Source organism: Lampetra fluviatilis, chromosome 2 (assembly GCF_964198595.1).
Source record: "Lampetra fluviatilis chromosome 2, kcLamFluv1.1, whole genome shotgun sequence".
In the NCBI taxonomy this organism is placed as follows: Eukaryota; Metazoa; Chordata; class Hyperoartia; order Petromyzontiformes; family Petromyzontidae; genus Lampetra; species Lampetra fluviatilis.
In genome coordinates this window covers 31,415,493-31,436,022 of record NC_136276.1, presented here as the reverse complement: position 1 = coordinate 31,436,022, position 20,530 = coordinate 31,415,493, and the positions used below count along the sequence as shown (strand labels likewise).

At 54.2% G+C, this 20,530-nt stretch overlaps 1 protein-coding gene across 1 annotated transcript in view; it reads left to right on the top strand.

Moving 5' to 3' along the window:
* Positions 1-20,530, top strand: part of LOC144938462 (transcription factor AP-2-epsilon-like) — a 78,993-nt gene that overhangs the window by 34,293 nt on the left and 24,170 nt on the right. Inside the window, exon 3 of the mRNA XM_078866298.1 lies at positions 11,409-11,460. Coding sequence (XP_078722424.1) covers positions 11,409-11,460 — 52 coding nt within the window. The remainder of the gene's footprint in view (positions 1-11,408; positions 11,461-20,530) is intronic.

The following is a 20,530-nucleotide window of genomic DNA, read 5'->3' as shown; positions in this document are numbered from 1 at the left end:
TCTGTAGATGCCACTGGTTCTTCATGTTCTGCAGATGTAGATGCCACCGGTTCTTCACGTTCTGCAGATGTAGATGCTACCACCGCCATCTATTTCGTGGTAGTCGAACTTACGACTCTCGATCCGAATGGGCAAACTGGGCATGCGGAGAGGTTTGTTCGCATCTCTGAAAGTGCCTAAGTCGAATGTTCGTAAGTAGAAGAGTCCCTGAACATCATTGGTTGTTCCAGTGGTGAAATGTGTGGGTGTGGGAGGAGACGCTAATCAGCAGCGTGGACTGCTGCGCGACCGCTCAGCTCCGACGTGGGACAAAGCGGGTTGCAGGCGACTTAAGTCGCGTGGTTTTCTGGGACGCGACAGATCCACCCCCCCACCCCGCCCGCCATCGGATTCACGATGTACAGCCACGCGACGCGCGGTCGCAGTACGTCGAGCGGTGTTGCGTGCTGGCCTGCGCGCTGAGGTTTTTGCAGACGCACTGAGCCAACGGGGGTGTGGGGAAGGGGGTGGTTACTGATCCGGGTTAACTGCCAATTACCCCGGGCAGATGTGTTCGCTTGTGTACTGAACTGTGAGTTCGCACGTGTGTGGATGTGTGTGTGTGTGTCTGTCTGTCAAGGCGATGCGGGGTGATGTTTGTTTGTATTTGTACAGGACTGTGAGTGTTTGTTTGGGGAGCGGTGGCGACCCAAGTTCAATTCCTGCTCGAGGCCAACGTCAGCGACGATTACAACGAGCCTGTCTTTGGCCTCCCCGAGGTCGACTCAGCCTTAAACGAGTACCCGGTGCGGTGTGTTAACATCGCCACTGGGGAGACAAAGGCGGTCGGGCGTGGTGCTGGCCACCCACACCCCCTCGTGTGCTGTGCCGACCTTCGTAGGTGCTACTCGCTAAACAGCACTTGCCCCGACCGTCTGTTAGAGGCTGTACGGGTGAGCTTTGTCTCTAAATATCTGACTGTGTGTTCAGTGTCCTGTGTGTGTGTGTACGTGTGTGTGGGGAGCGGTAGTGTAGCGGTTAGCACGCTGCGCTACGAACCCGGCCACCCGAGTTCGATTCCCGCTCACGGCCAACACCCAGTGACAATTATCTGAACCGGTCCTGGGCCTCCCCTAGGTCGACTCAGCCTCATATGAGTACCTGGTGCGGTGTGTAAACATCGCCACTAGGGAGACAAAGGCGGCCGGGCGTGGTGTTGGCCACCCACCCTTTCGTGTGCCGTTTTTTTCCTTCATAGGTGCTCGCTAACAGCACTTGCCCCAACAGTCTGTTAAGGCTATACGGGGGGCTCTTTGTCTTTGTGTGTTAGTATTGATTTGGGGAGCGGTTGCGCAGTGGAAATTTTGGCAAATTGCATTTATTTTGCCCCCCCCCCCCCCGACAAACGTTTTAAACTCAAGGCGATGCCCCCCACTATTAACCCGCTCGCTGGCTCTGGTCGCTTTCTGTCAGCTTTGGCGTCACACTCTGCTTGGAATGTGAGTCATTTTACTCTGGCTCGCCGCTGGTATCCTTGAACGATTATACTTATAATTAATATTGTTGTTGTTATCATCATCATCATACTCGTTCATTCGGCGTTCGGAAAACGAGAACTTAAAATTGAAAAAAAAAATCACCGGAATGTAAAGCGAGGATTACGTTTTGGGAAATGTCCATGGCGATCCATTTGTAGATACCCCACTGGCTTCTAAATGACCAATCGTTTGTTTATTTATTCCTCAAAATGAAACAAATTATTTGGCGGTGGTGATGCCGCCGCTGTCGCTTTGGCAGTGGTTCACAGGCACATGTCAACAAAACTAAAACAACTTTAGAAACAATCGGTGTGCTATGAAGAAGAGCCATTGCTCGAAACGTCGCATGTTTTGTATATATCATGTCCCTTTAATACCACAGTGTTATTGACTGGCGTGTTGAGTGTTGTTGTTAATTGTACTTGTGCGCCACTGCCAACGCAGTAGCAACACCACTGAATAATTCGTTAATTTTAAAGAAATACTGTCCTAAAAAAGTCATACTTCAATATGGGTATCTATAAATGGATCAACACGTACTACGGCTCGGCAATAGCGCGTTAGGGGAGCCACGACCGCTGATCACGACCGCATAAGTTCGACACCGACTCCAGGCGAAATAAAAACACAAAATATCCACAGCAAAATACGACACCGATACCTTCACGCAATGTGGATTTATCGCATAAATACGGCTTGCGTGTGATTATTTCATGAAGAAGGGCCTTCGCCCGAAACGTCGCACACGATATATACTTTGACGAAAGCGGTTTTGGGTTTGGGGAGGGGGGGGGATTGAAGCCGGGTAAATAATTGCAGAGAGTAACGGGGGGGGGGGGGCAGAGGGAGGGTGTGACTCGTGATAAACACGAGCTCGAAAATTAAAGTCGCAAACCACCCCCAAGTTTGATGCGCCAAGCAAGCTGATAAAGACGGCAGATTGTGTTGGTTGTGGTGTGCGCTATATTGTACCAGGTGTAACGATCTAATTATTATTTCGCCAGGTAAGGCCCACTTGAGCAATGGGGCTCATATTCAGAAGCCACCTGGCGATCACGAAATAATATTAATAATAGATCAGTGAAACGGCGTATCACGTGGAGAGTTCTGGCAGCCACGCGACGTTGATTCTAAATGTGGATGTAGAATCCACGCGACCATGAAGAGAAGATGCAAACTCCAAATATGCAGGCGTCAGAGTGGGGTTCGAACTTACGAACCCGCTGTGTACCTGGCGAGGTTGTTAACATCTCGCCACCGTGGCGACCACATCGACTGTCGGCCAGTGTCGGATGAGGCTAGTGCTGGGCCTTTAGCATATGTTATAAAGGGGCCCTAAATAAAAAAAAATTAAATAAAATAACATTTTAACTTGCATAGTAAAGTAATTGTATTTTTTCACTTGCTATACAGCCAGATAATGCGACAAATCGCTAACCTTAAACACCCGGTCGTTCATAAAAGTTGAAGGCGGTATAGTACTATAGTAATAGAGCGAGTGCAGAATCACTGAAGCGTAAATGATAGCTTGAAAGCATTTAGCGCGGGGCCTTTGAAAGTGCGGGGCCCGAAGCTACATATGCAAATACTTTTGCCCCTACGATAATCCGTCACTGCAAGTGCTATTAGCCATCACCATAAGCAAACACAACAACAACAACCGCCGTTCCCCACTCAGTGGCGGTGACGCCACCACGCGGCGCTCGTGCCAGGCCAGGTGCACTTTCATTGCAGAATCAAACAAAGACAAAGGTTCCCCCCGTATAGCCTTAGCAGACTTTTGTGGCAAGTGCTGTTAGCAAGCACTGATGAAGACAGGCAGAGCACACGAGGGGGTGGGTGGGCAGCACCACGCCCGGCCGCCTTTGTCTTCCCCCCAGCAGCGATGTTTACACACCGCACCGGGCACTCATGTGAGGTTGAGTCGACTTAGGGGAGGCCCAGGACTGGTTCAGATAATCGTCACTGGCGCTGGTGGTCGTGTGCGGGAACCGATTCGAGTCGCTGGTGCACTATAACACAGTCAAATGTCCCGTCTACGATTTTAAAAACGGACTTTTACAAGGACTCTACCCTTTAATTCTAACTTAGCGCTGTTGCGTTTAATTATTCACAGGAATCGAGTTGTCCGTGAATAGTGCTAACCCTAATCTCTCTCTATTATTTACGAGATAAGTGTTGGTGTCCCATCGAAGTGTGCTCCGGTTAATCACACGAACATCCACCGAGACAAAGATCCCCCATATAGTCTTTAACAGGCTGTTGGGGCAAGTGCTGTTAACGAGCACAGGTGAATAGCCAGCACGGTACAACTTGGCCAAGGGTGGCCAACACCACGCCCGGCCGCCTTTGTCTCACCAGTGGCCATGTTTACACACCGCGCCACGTACCCATTCGAGGCTGAGTCGACCTAGGGGAGGCCCAGACAATCGTCACTGGTGTTGGCCGTCAGTGGGAATCGAACGCGTGTCGCCGGGTTCTAAACGTTACACTACCCCCCCACCCCACGCACACGCGCGCACACACAATTCAATCGAACACGCGCACTCAGCAGTATCTCTACACTTGCTCATTTTTGTTTATTTCTTCCCGTACACGGTAATCACTCGTGCGCCCGTGTGAAAAATGTCGTTGTCGTCCAGCGCATTCGCCTCAACCAAACACACGACCATCGGCCACACATTCCAACACGAGCACTTGTCACCAACTCAAGCTCGTCTACCGTGTAGTCGTCATCGTCATCATCAGCCATGCTCGATCCACAACTGGATGAAGGCATCTCTCCCAAGCAGCCGCGACCTCTAACGATCCCGGCGATCTCATTCATACTCCACCTCGCACCTTGACACGCGAGCTGACTGCATCGCTCCATCTCCTCTGCGAACGTTCCTCTCAGACGCGTGCTATTCCTTGGCCGCCCATCATCATCATCATCCCTTCTAGCCGTGACGCCTCCTGCCCAAGCCCGTATTGAATGAGTTTAGCAATGCATTCGTCCTGCGCGCTCTCTTTAAACCACGTGTTCCTCTTTTCATCTCTCGATGTGAGACGGAAAGTGGAACCCGCTTCTCTGCGCGCGTTTCAGTTTCATTTCATTATTTTCCGTAATTTGCAGCGTAGTTCTCTGAACCAAATGTCCTAGCAGTCAGTGCGCCCGTGTGGGAGCGGTGGCGCAGTGGTTAGCGAGCTGCGTGCGCTACGAACCCGGCGACCAGAGTTTGTTTCCCGCTCACGACCGCAAACGCGAGTGACGATTATCTGAAAAGAGTACCTGGTGTGGTGTGTAAACATGGCCACTAGGGAGGCAAAGGCGGCCGGGCGTGGTGCTTGTCAACCGTCCCTCGTGTGCCGTGCCGGCCTTCATAGGTGGTCTCCAACAGCACTTGTGGCAAATGTCTCGTCAGAGTATATGGAGATGGTTGTCTTTCTCTTTGCTTGCAACGTGAGTCCAAGCATAGTTAACAACAGCTTAACACATTCGTCAATAACAACACCGTGGCCTTCACAGGGTAAATAATTGATATATAAATTAGATGCGACGTTTCAGGCAATGGTCCTTTTTCATAGCACATTGTCTCGTTGCCTTCCGAACCTCCAACTTCGGAAGGCAGCATCCCGCGGTTGCGAGATGTTAACTGCCTCGCCTGGTATACAGGAGGTCGTGGGTTCGATCCCAACGCTGACGCCTGCTGCTGTATATTTGGAGTCTGCGTGTCTCTCTCATCATCATCATCACGGTGGCGAGGAAATGTTAACTGCCTCGCCTGGTATACAGGAGGTCGTGGGTTCGATCCCAACGCTGACGCCTGCTGCTGTATATTTGGAGTCTGCGTGTCTCTCTCATCATCATCATCATCATCACGGTGGCTAGGATATGTTAACTGCCTCGCCTGGTATACAGGAGGTCGTGGGTTCGATCCCAACGCTGACGCCTGCTGCTGTATATTTGGAGTTTGCGTGTCTCTCTCATCATCATCATCATCACGGTGGCGATATGTTAACTGCCTCGCCTGGTATACAGGAGGTCGTGGGTTCGATCCCAACGCTGACGCCTGCTGCTGTATATTTGGAGTCTGCGTGTCTCTCTCATCATCATCATCACGGTGGCGAGGATATGTTAACTGCCTCGCCTGGTATACAGGAGGTCGTGGGTTCGATCCCAACGCTGACGCCTGCTGCTGTATATTTGGAGTCTGCGTGTCTCTCTCATCATCATCATCACGGTGGCTAGGATATGTTAACTGCCTCGCCTGGTATACAGGAGGTCGTGGGTTCGATCCCAACGCTGACGCCTGCTGCTGTATATTTGGAGTCTGCGTGTCTCTCTCATCATCATCATCACGGTGGCTAGGATATGTTAACTGCCTCGCCTGGTATACAGGGGGTCGTGGGTTCGATCCCAACGCTGACGCCTGCTGCTGCTGTATATTTGGAGTCTGCGTGTCTCTCTCATCATCATCATCACGGTGGCTAGGATATGTTAACTGCCTCGCCTGGTATACAGGAGGTCGTGGGTTCGATCCCAACGCTGACGCCTGCTGCTGTATATTTGGAGTCTGCGTGTCTCTCTCATCATCATCATCACGGTGGCTAGGATATGTTAACTGCCTCGCCTGGTATACAGGAGGTCGTGGGTTCGATCCCAACGCTGACGCCTGCTGCTGCTGTATATTTGGAGTCTGCGTGTCTCTCTCTCTCCGTGGTCGCGTGGATTTGTCTCCGTGTCGTCCGATTTTGTTCCCCCACCACGCGTTTCGAGTATTTGGCTTTCCACGTGGTGATGATCCACTTCGGTTGAGCTATCATTTGTGATCGCCAGGTAGCTTCTGAATAAAAAAAATATATATATAGCTGAGTGAGTCTTATCTGGTAAAATATCAGTCGTGTTTAGTTTATAGGTCGTGGGTTCGATCCCAACCCTGGCGCCTGCTGTATATTTGGAGTTTTTCTCTCGTCTCGCGGCCACGTGGATTTTTCTCCAGGTCGTCCGGTATTCCACCCCCTCCCCTCCACGTTCACAATCGACGTCACGCGTTTAGAGTATTTGACAGCGATTATTTTTCCAGGCGATGATAATCCACTTCGGTTGAGCTGTCATTTGTGACGGGCAGCTTCGCTTCTGAAACCAAAAAAAAAATAGAAAGAGCTATCCACCTGGTAAAAGTTTACTAACGAACAAAAATGTTGTTGAGTTTTATAGTTTCGGGGGTTCTCATCACGAGGAGCCCGCAATCGGAAGCGTGTCTCCGAGAGGGAGGCATCCGCTCTCCAGAGCCCCGCATTGCATCAACATCGCCGCTGCCCCCGTCGCCCGCTAACAGATTGCGTTCCACACTTTTAATTCCACGTCAATTTCCTCTCCGTCGCTTTTTTTCCTCTCCCTCCCTCCCTCTCTCGGAGGTCGAGGCGGAGATTAGCGGTAATCTATGGCTGCTGCTGCCGAGGGGGGGGGGGGGCGGGCGTGATTGGGTGGCTGTGTGGGTGTGGGGGAGGGGGGTGGTCAATGGGGTATGATGCGGGGGGGGGGGGACTTGTGGTGATGGGGTTGAGGTAGGTGGTGGTGGGAGGTAGTTGGAGGGAGGAGGGTAGGTGGAGGTGGTGGCGGTGGGGCGGGGGGGGGGTAGGTGTAGGTGGTGTGGAGGGGGTAGGTGGACGGAGGATAGGTGGAGGGGGAGGCGCGGGGGTACATGGGGGTGGTGGGGAGGGGTAGGTGGGGGTGGTGAGGAGGGGGTAGGTGGACTGAGGGTAGGTGGTGGGGAGGGGTAGGTGGGATTGGTGGGGAGGGGTAGGTGGAGGGGGTGGGGAGGGGTAGGTGGAGGGGGGTGGGGAGGGGTAGGTGGACGGAGGGTAGGTGGTGGGGAGGGGTAGGTGGGATTGGTGGGGAGGGGTAGGTGGAGGGGGTGGGGAGGGGTAGGTGGAGGGGGTGGGGAGGGGTAGGTGGGGGTGGTGGGGAGTGCTAATGGACGAGCTGAGAGACGAGTTGGGTGATATATCGCGTTGATACCCTCCTTCCACCCGCTCGACGATTCGACTATTTATCGCAATTCAGCACATTCGTCAAGGACACTGTGACATTGAAATACATATATAAGCTGCGACGTTTCTGGCATTGACCCTTCTTCATATGAAGAAGGGCTAGTCTGTTGAGTGTTGTTGTTATTTCTGTTTGTGCGCCGCTGCCAACGCCTAGCAGGAGCAAGCGTCACCAAATCACTTTGATCAATTATCCCGCTTCGATCGCAATCATCGAAATCAAACGGACGCGCGGGCGACGTGCGCGCATCGATCTCATCGCGACGGGCGCACTCGCCTCGGTTAGCAACTCGTAGTCGCGGCGTCCCATCCAGCAGGGCTGGAGAGCGAACACGTCGCGCAGAAACAAAAACACCGTGGCGTCTTTGCTTCGAGAGCGAAAACAAATACACACACAACAACAACAAAAAACACCATTTTAATTTTCAATATTTCGGGCCTCGAAACCTCCAGCGGGCAAAATCAAAAGAAACCTACAGCCCGACGGTCCAGATTGCTTTCAGGATCTCCCGCTACACGATGACGTACCAATGACCCAACGCTCTCCTCCTTATCGTCGGTGAACCGAGTAATTCGCCGCTGTTGGAGCGTGACGCCAAAGCCGATGGGACACGGAGCCAAAGGGCCGTCGTTGCTTCTGGGGGTCAGAGTCGTCTCAACCCTCCTGGTTGTCTGCCCTTGCAAGAGCCGGTGGTGGAAAAACCCTCCAAACACACACATACATTTGATCATCATCATCTTCATAATCACAAGCCATGATCTATCCACTGCTGGATTGAGCTCACCCGCAAGCGGCGGAGTGAAGGCCGAATGAAAGTGATGGTTCGTCAGCCATCAAATGAGCACCTCGTGCGATGCGTAAACATCGCCACTGGGAAGACAAAGGCGGCCGGGCGTGGTGCTGGCTACCCATCACCCCTCGCGTACCGTGTCGGTCTTCATAGGTGCTCGATAACAGCACTCGTCTCAACAGTCTGTTAAATGCTATACGGGGGATCTGTGTCTGTGTTAGTGTTGACCGAGACCAAAGCGAGAGAGGGCTTAAACACACAGACACGCGAATCTTGTCGCGTGTGTCACGCCTGAATTGACCTTGGTGATCATAATGATGGTGGAGGCTTGGGGCGGCCTTCATCCAGCAGTAAATTGACCCGTGGCTGATGACATTTTGAAGCATGTCATCTCTGCCTGTTGTCTGATTATATTGAAATGATTATACGGCCTTGAGCGGTAGCCCCGCGGCTCGCTTTCGATTCACGGCCACGGTTAACATCAGGCGCGACCGCCTTTGTCTCTCCACACCAGGTACTCATTCGAGGCTGAGTCGACCTTGTTGAGGCCCAGGAACCGGTTCAGATAATCGTCACTGGGTGTTGCTGGCCCTTAGCCGGAATCCAACTCGAGTCGCCGGGTTCGTAGCGCAGCGGAGTGCTAATCACTACGCTACCGCTCCCCCCACTATATGGACCAAAAAAGACAAAGATCCCCCGTATAGCCGTGACAGACTGTTGGGGCAAGTGCTGTTAGCGAGCACCTACGAAGGCCGGAACGGCACACGAAGGGGTGGGTGGCCAGCACAACGCCCGACCGCCTTTGTCTCCCTAGTGGCGATGTTTACACACCGCACCAGGGACTCATTTCAGGCTGAGTCGACCTATGCGAGGCCCAGATCCGGTTCAGATTATCGTCACTGGTTGCTGGCCGTGAGCGGGAATCGAACTCGGGCCGCCGGGTTCGTAGCGCAGCGTAGCGCTAACCGCTGCACCACCGCTCCCCACTATATCGGCCACACACATTGGCAGGCGCGCGCACACACACACACCTATACAGTGTACCTATCTACCCTACCCGTCTACACACACACACACGTGTGCGCGCGCGCGCGTGTGTGTGTGTGTATATATAAGGCTGTCGGGCCTATTACCCCGCGAGTGTGATGGACGATTTCGCGCTCACGATATACACCCGCGGTGGGTGATCGTTTTTATTAATAGTGCATTGGGGAGGTTGCTTCGTAACCCTCGCTAGCGTGGGAATGTGGGGGGGCTGGTGGGGGTGGGTGGAAGGGGTGGGGGGGGGGGTAGTGGGTGGGGGGGGGGCAGGGAGATGGAGGGGGTAAGTGGAAAATGGGAGCGGTATAAAATAAAATCGTGTTTCATATGGGCAGGGGGAGCGGTGGCGCAGCGGTGAGCGCACTGCGCCACGGAAACCCACCGGCGGTGAGCTGAGTTCGATCCCTAGTACACACACACACACACAAAGCGAGTTCTAGGAGCCGTAGCGGATCAGTACGTCAACGTATTTACAACGCACGTGATGTTTATTTGTTGAGGAGCGGTGGCGCAGCGGTGAGCGCACCGGGCTGTGGATTTGGCTGTCCGAGTTCAATTCCCGGAGACGGATAACGTCAGCTGGCGAGTCATTTAATCTTAGCCGGGCGCGGTCAACCCTTTCACCAACCAACTACTGACCAGCGCGGTGAAGTATGGTCAAACAGTCCCCATGACCGCAATGACCAGTGGTGTACAAAGATAAAGGTCCCTCCGTATAGCCTTAACATGCTGCTGGTGCAAGTGCTGTTAGCGAGTAGCACCTATGAACGTGGGCACGGCACACGAGGGGGTGAGTGGCCAGCAACCACGCCCGGCCGCCTTTGTCTCCCCCCCCTCCCAGTGGCGCTGTTTTACACTTTGCACCAAGTAACTGCTTGAGGCTGAGCAGACCTAGGGGAGACCAGGACCGGTTCAAGTGGTGTACATACACACAAGCAGCTACACATTGAGGTGGAGGGTGATCATGATGATGATCGGGCGACAGGCAAGGAGCAGATCAACACCGCGCCGTGTCAAATGCAGGAGATCAGACAGCAGACGGAGACACGCATGAGACGGACAGACCTCTTTACAGACAACTCCACCTTTGTTAAATGTGTAATATTCGTCGTCGTCTGATCGCGGGGTTGGGACTCATGAGACACCACCGCCTTCGTGTTGGAGGCAGAGGATACAACGAGACAAAGACAAAGGCCCCCTTCTCCCCCGTATAGCCTTTGACAGACTGCTGGGGCAAGTGCTGTAGGCGAACAGCACCTACGAAAGCCGGCACAGCCACCCCCACTCCCTCGTGTGCCGTGCCGGCCTTCGCAGGTGCTGCTAGCCAACAACACTTGCCCCGACAGTCTGTTCTTTTGTCTTTGTGTGGTCCAGGGCCTCACCCTAGGTCGACTCGGCCTCAAAATGAGTAAACATGGTCACTAGGGGAGACAAAGGCGGCCGGGCGTGGTATTGACCACCCACCTCCAAAAAGTTTGCGAAGGCTGTATACGCGGATTATGTTTTTTGTGTGTGTGATCAGCATGGGTATGTGTGTGTGTGTGTGTGTCAGCATGGGTGTGTGTGTGTGTGTCAGCATGGGTGAGTGTGTGTCAGCATGGGTGAGTGTGTGTGTGTCAGCATGGGTGAGTGTGTGTGTGTGTGTCAGCATGGGTGAGTGTGTGTGTGTGTGATCAGCATGGGTGAGTGTGTGTGTGTGTCAGCATGGGTGAGTGTGTGTGTGATCAGCATGGGTGAGTGTGTGTCTGTGATCAGCATGGGTGTGTGTGTGTGTGTCAGCATGGGTGAGTGTGTGTGTCAGCATGGGTGAGTGTGTGTGTGTGTCAGCATGGGTGTGTGTGTGTCAGCATGGGTGAGCGTGTGACCAGCAATCTTTAAGGCTTTATAAGTGGTGGATGTGGGGGGTGGTGGTATTTGTTTCAATGTGTGAGCGTGTGCGCGTATCGTTAAACACAACAGGCAATCGTTCTCGTTGTGTTGACGTGTCAACCGGTCTATCTCCCTCCCTCCACCCCTCTCCCTCTAGGTGGAAGATGCCGTCAACTTGAATCTTGTGGATCAATCGGTCATCAAGAAAGGTGAGGGCGCTGCTGTGTTTTGTGTGTGTGTGTCCTGCCTAGGTCGACTCAGCCTCAAATGAGTGCCCGGTGCGGTGTGTAGTGAACATCGCTACTGGGGGAGACAAAGGCGGTCGGGCGTGGTGCTGGCCACCCACCCGTGCCGGCCTTCATAGGTGCTCGCCCAACAGCACTTGCCCCAACAGTCTGCCAAGGCTCTCTGGGGGATCTTTGTCGTTGTGTGTGTCGAGCGGTGGCGCAGTGGTTAGCGCACTGCGCTACGGACCCGGCGATAGAAAGTTCCAATTCCGTTCACGGATACTATCAGTGACGAATATCTAAGTACCGGTGCTGGGCCCCTCCTAGATTGACTCAGCCTTAAACGAGTACCCGGAGCGGTGTGTTAACGTAAGCATTGCGAAAAGGCGGCCAGCACAACCGGACGTGGTATTGGCCGCTCACTCCCTCGTGTGCCCCGTCGATTATTTTAATAGCTGCTCGCTAACAGCACTTGTCGCACCCGTCTGTTCAGGCTATCCGGGAGATATTTGTCTTTGTGGACTTCTACAGCTGTTCGCGAACAGCACTTGCCCCTGCAGCCTGCGTAGGCTGTACGAGGACGGCGAGAGGGGGGGGGGGGACGCGTGGGGTCTCTGTCTTTGTGTGCGTCAGTCACGCCGCAACCTCATGGATGGTTGTCCCCGAACCGTCATAGCTTGCGGGGTGGAGTTTACTTAGTTTTTCTCTCCAGCGTCTACCTAAAAGAGCACGCAATTAGCGGGGGAGGGGGGGGGGTTCCACGCCCAATCGCAGGCTCATCAAATCGACCCGGGGAAATGTCTCTCCCCCGTTTCACTCGTTCGCCCTCAATGCCACTTGCTTCCATGAACGTAACGGCTGCTTGCAAGCGCCTTCGCCAGTCGACCGGTGAGTCTTGCGATTCACGTGGTCGTCGTTCCAACCCCCCTCCTCCATGCTGGGATCCGGCTGCTGATGCTTTCACCCATCGTAGAGTGTCAACACAGATTCGGAGGAACGCTGTTGCTGCTGCTGCTGTTGCTGCTGCTGCTGTTGCTGCTGTTGCTGCTGCTGCTGTTGCTGCTGCTGTTCTCTAAAAACCGAGTGGGACAACGCGGTCGTTCGGAATAATAAAGGGGGCCATCACAGTGTCGAGATGTTAACTACCTCGCCTGGGGCACGGGAGGTCGTGGGTTCGATCCGCGACCCTGACGCCTGCTGCTGTATATTTGGAGTTTGCGCGTGTCTCTCTCTCTCCCCGTGTTGAGAATCACGCGTTTAGACTATTTGGCTGCCACGAATGTCCACGTGACAAGCCATGTCCACGTGACAAGCCACTTTCGTTGACCCTTCATTCTAGACAGCCAGATCCGCCTCCACTGCGTGGAGCCGCCGATTGCGCAATTGCTCGCAACTTCGTTTTGCAGAGATGTCCACAAAGACACTTTTCAATTGCACGCAGCAGAGTTGCCCTACAACTGATCTCTCCGTCGACTTAAAGTCACGGTCTAACACGCAGGAGTCGGCTGTCGCGAACAATATTACTTCTAATATATATAACTACAATAATAAGCCAATACTGTGTGTGTCCCACGCGTGACGTCACTCCACATGTGGCCCACCCCCCCCGCGTGACCACCATCACCATCATCACCACCATCATCATCATCACCACCACCATCATCATCATCATCACCATCATCATCATCATCACCACCACCATCATCATCATCATCACCATCATCATCATCACCACCACCATCATCATCATCACCATCATCATCATCACCATCATCATCACCATCATCATCATCATCACCACCATCATCATCATCATCACCACCATCACCACCACCATCATTATCACCACCATCATTATCACCACCACTATCATCATCATCACCACCATCACCACCACCATCATTATCACCACCATCATTATCACCACCACCATCATCATCATCACCACCATCACCACCACCATCATCACCACCATCATTATCACCACCACTATCATCATCATCATCACCACCATCACCACCACCATCATTATCACCACCATCATTATCACCACCACCATCATCATCACCACCACCATCATCACCATCATCACCATCATTACCACCATCATCACCACCATCACCAACATCATCATCATCACTACCATCATCATCATCGTCATCACGTAAGCCATTCAGTTGCATGCAACCAAGTTGCAATACAACCGATCGCTCCGGTAATTAAATCGGCTTAAGCCATTAAGTTGCAGGCAACCAACTCGTCCAACGAAATCGATCGCTCGGGTAGTGGACGCTGTCTTTCCGACAGACCTGCTCTTCACCTGAAGACGGCTGCTTGCGTTGTGGCCGAAACGTCGTGAGAATTGTATTTTATTATGTTTTGTTTTTATTATTTTATTATTTCCCTTCTACGTGACTTTACCGAAAGAACCAAGAAGATGTATTTTATTATGTTTAATTTTTCTAATTTTATTATTTCCCTTCTACGTGACTTTACCGAAAGAACCAAGAAGATGAATCCCTGCAGTCACGAAAGCTTTAAATCGATATTTAGTGGAATCGACTTAAGCCATTAGGTTGCATGCAACCAACTCGTGCAACGCAATCGATCGCTCGGTTAGTGGCATCGACTTCGACGCACGCAGCCCCAAGTTGCTGGGATGAGGACGCCGCTTTAAATGAGCCACGCGTCGACCGCCAGTGCCTCGTGTCCCTTTAAGAGCAGCGCGTGGCGGCGCCTTCACAGCCAATCGGCAGGCCGTGACCCGCGGAGACGCGAGATGAATGAGTGGGAGGGGTGGGGAGGCAGGGGGAGTGGGAGGGGTGTGGAGGGGAGGGGTGGTGAGGGTGGGGAGTGGGGAGGGAGGGGTGGGGAGGGAGAGGTGGTGAGGGAGGGTCGTGGGAGGCGTGGTGAGGGAGGGTAGTGGGAGGCGTGGGGAGGGAGGGGAGAGGGAGGGGTGGGGAGGGGAGGGGTGGGGAGGGATAGGAGAGGGAGGGGTGGGGAGGGGAGGGGAGGGGTGGGGAGGGAGGGGAGTGGGGGGGTGGGGAGAGGGGAGGGGGGCTGGAGGAATGGAGGATGAGGCGAGAGAGAGAGGGAGCCGGAGAGAGGGCTCTGACTAACCGCCGCATTTCCTTCCTTCCTGCTTACAATTGCCCCTCGTTCCTTCTAAGTATCCCCCACCCACTTACCCCCCTACCTCCACCCACCAAACCCCTAACAAACCCCTTCCTCCTACTCTCCATTTGCCTGCCCATGCAGTTGCGTTCGGCTTTAAAATCCGGCGAGGTGTGTGGATGTGTGTGGAGGTGCGTGGAGGTGTGTGGAGGTGCGTGGAGGTGCGTGGAGGGGGTGGAGGGGTGTGGAGGTGCGTGGAGGTGCGTGGAGGTGCGTGGAGGTGCGTGGAGGTGCGTGGGTGGGGTGGGTGTGGAGGTGTGTGGAGGTGCGTGGAGGTGCGTGGGGGGGTGTGGAGGTGTGTGGAGGTGTGTGGAGGTGTGTGGAGGTGCGTGGAGGTCCGTGGGGGGGGTGTGGGGGGGTGTGGAGGTGCGTGGAGGTGTGTGGAGGTGCGTGGAGGTGCGTGGAGGTGGAGGGGGTGGAGGGGTGTGGAGGTGCGTGGAGGTGCGTGGAGGTGCGTGGGGGTGGTGGGTGTGGAGGTGCGTGGAGGTGCGTGGAGGTGCGTGGGGGGGTGTGGAGGTGTGTGGAGGTGCGTGGAGGTACGTGGAGGTGGAGGGGGTGGAGGGGTGTGGATGGGGTGGAGGTGCGTGGAGGTGCGTGGAGGTGCGTGGAGGGGCGTGGAGGTGCGTGGAAGGGTGTGAAAGGGTGTGGAGGTGCGTGGAGGTGCGTGGAGCTGTGTGGAGGGGGTGGAGGTGCGTGGAGGTTTGTGGATGGGGTGGAGGTGCGTGGAGGTGCGTGGAGGTGCGTGGAGGTGCGTGGAGGTGCGTGGAGGGGCGTGGAGGTGTGTGGAGGTGTGTGGAGGTGCGTGGAGGTGAGTGGAGGTGCGTGGAGGTGCGTGGAGGTGCGTGGAGGTGTGTGGAGGTGCGTGGAGGTGCGTGGAGGTGCGTGGAGGTGCGTGGAGGTGCGTGGAGGTGCGTGGAGGTGCGTGGAGGTGTGTGGAGGTGCGTGGAGGTGCGTGGAGGTGCGTGGAGGTGCGGGGAGGTGTGTGGAGTGGTGTGGAGGTGAGTGGACGCCGTCTCCAGGGCATGCGCCTCGACCTTTGACCGCTGTCCAGTTAAACGTCAGAATCAGAATATGTATTGAGAGTGGAGGAATCCGATGAGCTATGAAGCTATTTTTTATTTTTACAGATGTCCAGTAGGGACGGGTCAGAACGTTACAACAACAAACAACGCAACACAACATGACAGCAGTGCAAAGCATTGGGAAAGTAAACGCGTCACTTGACGTACAGATACAGGCCAGGCAGCATTCGCGGGTGGAGTGGTGGCGCAGTGGTTAGCGCACCGCAAAAGCCATCACGATTCGCTGGCCACGGTTGTGACGTCAGTGGTGACGTCACTTCAGCGACTTCAGTGGTGACGTCACTTCGGCGACTTCAGTGGTGAAGTCACTTCAGTTGTGACGTCACTTCAGCGATTTCAGTGGTGACATCACGTCAGTGACTTCAGTGGTGACGTCACTTAATTGACTTCAGTGGTGACGTCACTTAATTGACTTCAGTGGTGACGTCACTTCAGCGACTTCAGTGGTGACGTCACTTCATTGACTTCAGTGGTGACGTCACTTCAGCGACTTCAGTGGTGACGTCACTTCATTGACTTCAGTGGTGACGTCACTTAATTGACTTCAGTGGTGACGTCACTTCAGCGACTTCAGTGGTGACGTCACTTCATTGACTTCAGTGGTGACGTCACTTAATTGACTTCAGTGGTGAAGTCACTTCAGTGGTGACGTCACCTTAGCGACTTCAGTGGTGACGTCACTTCGGCGACTTCAGTGTTGACGTCACTTCAGTGACTTCAGTGAAAGAACCCAATGTTTGATCTTCCGCGAATCTGCTCGTGGTCCACCCCAAACCGCATGCACTGCGCGAGCCGTGGCAGCAGATTGCGGATGACAGCCCGATGCACAAATGTGAAATGTGAAAAGAAAACAGAAAGTCTCCGGCGGTGTGCGACCCGTGGTGGTCATCCTGAACGGAGACGGTGCTCAACGTCCGACGCACGACGTGATGCCCCGGACCCCCGCACAGACAGGAAGGAGACATTCTAGATTTGAAGCTTGTGTTGCCTCCGAAACGTCGTGATTTATAATGTTACTTCTATTATTATTTCTAAAATGTATCTTTTTATTTACCGAAAAAAAAGCTAAGTTTAAAAATGTAAAATAACAAAACAATAAAATTACGAAATGATGAACGAAGCAAAGTGCCGAATAAACCGAGCATCTTCTTGTTTCCACTGATCGTAAAAAAAAAAGGAAGGAGACGTCTCAGCAGCGATCACCACTCCGCCGCTGGTCGCGCCGACCAGCCCCAATGTGAAGCTGTGAATCGATGATCTGCGTCTGCATCAGCAGCCGTGCGAAAGAATAAGATGGAGGAGAAGAAGAAGTAGATCTTCTTGGTTCTTTCGGTAAAGTCACGTAGAAGGGAAGTAATAAAATAATAAAAACAAAACATAATAAAATAATATAATATAATTCTCACCAACAAGATGAATCCCTGCAGTCACGAAAGCTTTAAATCGAAATTTAAGAATAAGAAAAAGAATTGGCGAAGCAATATCTCAACATGGACCTAGGCAACGCTCGTCGCCAACACTGGCCTGCCTGGTGAAGTATGGTCAAACGAATCCCATGACCGACACGGTCCAGCAGTGGATCGATTGACAAAGGGGCTGCGATTGTATTACGAATAAACTACGTTCGTACGTGTTTAGAAAACATTATCCATGCGTGCATACTGGGCCGCTTGGTAAGATGAATTGCATAGGCCTACAGCCATAAAGATGAAGATCCCCCGTGTAGCCTTTAACAGACTGTTGGGGCAAGTGCTGTTCGCGAGTGGCACCTAATGAAGGCAGGCACGGCACACGACGGAATGGGTGGTCGGCACTCCACGCCTGGCCGCCTTTGTCTCCCCAAAGCTGATATTTTATACACACCGCACCAGGTACTCAGTTGAGGCTGAGTCGACCTGTGGGAGGCCCGGGACCGGTTCAGATAATCGTCCCTGGGTGTTGGCCGTGAGCGGGAATCGAACCCGGGTCGCCAGGTTCGAAGCGCAGCGCGCAAACCGCTACACTACCGCACACACACACAAACTTAGACACACAAACATAGACACACACACAGACATAGACACATATAGACACACACACAGACACACACAAACATCGACACACAGACACAGGCACACACACACAGACACACGCACACACACACAGACACACACACAAACATAGGCACACACACAGACACACACAGTTACACACACACAGACACACACAGTTACACACACACAGTCACACACACACACAAACACACGCCACTGGAAAGATTCTGCGCAGGCAAACGTAGGCGACAATTATGCAAATCCGTGAGAGGCGCGACGCTGTGGACATTAGCGACTGATCGGAGGACGGGCGCGCTTACTTACTGCTCGTGTACACAACCTACAGCGCGTTCGCGACGGGGAGTCGCGAACGGGTCGCGACACTCGACGGTTAGCAGTGGCTCGTGCCACAGCGAGGGAGAGATGGAGGCAGGGAGGGAGGCAGGGAGGGACAGAGTGGAACGACGCGTACGTCCAAGATGAACACCTCGTGCAAGACCCAAACATCACCGCACCTCCTCCATGCCTTGAACTTTCCTCCTCCTCCTGGAACCATCAACCGCAACGTCGGAACATCAGCACCAGGCCGATGGGCACCGCAGCGCCTTCGTGAGTGGAACATGAAAGACGCGAGCCGCAGCGGTGCGATTGTGTCCATGCAACCCAAACTACGGAGCGTATACTCAACCCATAGAGGCGCATGGAGATACACAGAGACCCCTAGAGAGACATCGAGACCCGAGAGAGATATTAAAAGCAAACCACAGGCGTGCGAATATGGCCTTGCAAATACGGACTACGCACAGTAAACCCACTGTTCCATCTCTCACCTGGTCGCACTCTCACCTGGTTCAGGCTCTCACCTCTTCAAGCTGTCACCTGGTCAGACTCTCATTTGTCAAGGCTCTCACCTGGCCAGGCCCTCACCTGGTTCAGACGCTCACCTCTTCAAGTTCTCACCTGGCGAGGCGCTGTGGCTTACGAGTACTGTGTATATAAGGCGACGTTTTGGGGAAACGACGGGGTGGCAGTGGCGGTGGTGGCGGGATAGCGTTAGCGAGGCTCGAATCAGATGCTCGCTTGCCACCGATGTTGTCCGTGAATCGAACTCGGCTCGTCGCACGGTCGACAGCGCGTGCGGTGCCGTTGAGACCACCGCGTGCTCGCGGCCTCGAAGACTCATCGCCGTGTAGAGCGCGTGTCCACGACCAATGGGAAACCGTGCCGATCCGGCACGGCTCGGAAAACTCCGTGCCCTAGGCAAGGAGTCCTACCCGGCGTGGCGGTTGTGGGGGAGGGGGACCCCCCGAGTTTAAGCGTCGCCCGATGTGTGAAATGTGCCCGCGCGCGCGGACATTGATATTCAGAGTTCGAGTGCGGCTCCTCCGTGCCACGAATCGGTGTCAATCGCGCATCATTCGCCAAGCGCAGCGGCGTCTCAAAACGGTACACATCTGCTCCGCCGCCGTGGTTATTTATGTTTTGGGGTTGGCTTAGTTTCGGCTCAATGGAGCCTCGGGGGTGCTGTAATCTGACTCTCAAAGACTCCCACAAGTATGTGTACACTCGCGTCAGTCACGCTTTGTCCCTGCCGCCTGTGTGCGTCTGTGCTGGGGAGCGGTGGTGCAGCGGTTAGCGCTACGCCGCGCTACGAACCTGGCGACCCGGGTTCGATTCGCGCTCACTGACAATGCCGGTGACGATGATCTGAACCGGTTCTGGGTCTCCCCTAGCTCGACTCAGCCTCGAATGTGTACCTGGTGCTGTGCGTAAAAACATCGCCACTAGGGAGAGAAAGGCGGCCGGGCGTGGTGCTGGCCACCCACCCCCTCGTGTGCCGTTCTGGTCTTCATAGGTGCTCGCTAACAGCACTTGCCCCTAGAGTCTGTTAAGGCTACGCGGGGGTTCTTTGTCCTTTGTGTGTGTGTGTTGGGAATCGGTAGCGCAGTGGTTAGCGCGCCGCGCTAGGAACACGGCGACCCGAGTTCGATTCCGGTCAACCCCACCGACGATTATCTCAACCAGCTGAGTCGACCTGGGTCTCCGCGAGGTGGACTCAGCCTTAAATGTGGATAAACATCCCTCGCCACTCGGTCGGGCGTGTTGCTGCGCTGCGAATAGGAATTGCCCCAGCACCCGGAGGCTATGGCGAGGGGGGTGGGTGCGTTCCTTGTTGTAGGGGGGGGTGGATGTGGAGTCTGGACGCACACGCCAAGATGCGTTCATGCGACGATAAAAAGATCCCCGCGCGCATCGCCTGCATCAGACTGTCGCGCCGAGTGCTGTTCGCGACGGAGTGGTGTGGCCGGACACAATGCAACCACGCCACTCTATCTGCATATCGCACGAGGTACTCGTTTGAGGCCGAGTCGACCTAGGGAAGGCCCAGAAACCGGTTCAAATTTTTACTCGGCGTCTCCGGGTTCGTAGCGCAAGTTGCGAAAAGCCACCGCTCCGCACGATGACAACAAAGACAAAGATCCCCCGTATAGCCTGTAACAGACTGTCGGGGCAAGTGCTGTTCGCGAGCGCCTACTACGATGGCCGGCACGGCGCACGAGGGGGTGGGTGACCAGCGCCACGCTCGGCCGCCTTTGTTTCCCCAGTGGCGATGCTAGCACACTGCACCGGGTACTCGTACGAGGCTAAGTCGACCTAGAGGAGGGCCCTGGACTGGTTCGGATAATCGTCACCGGCGTTGGTGTGCCGTGGAGCGGGAATCGAACCCGGTTTCGCCGGGTTTCGTAGCGCAGCGCTGCGCTA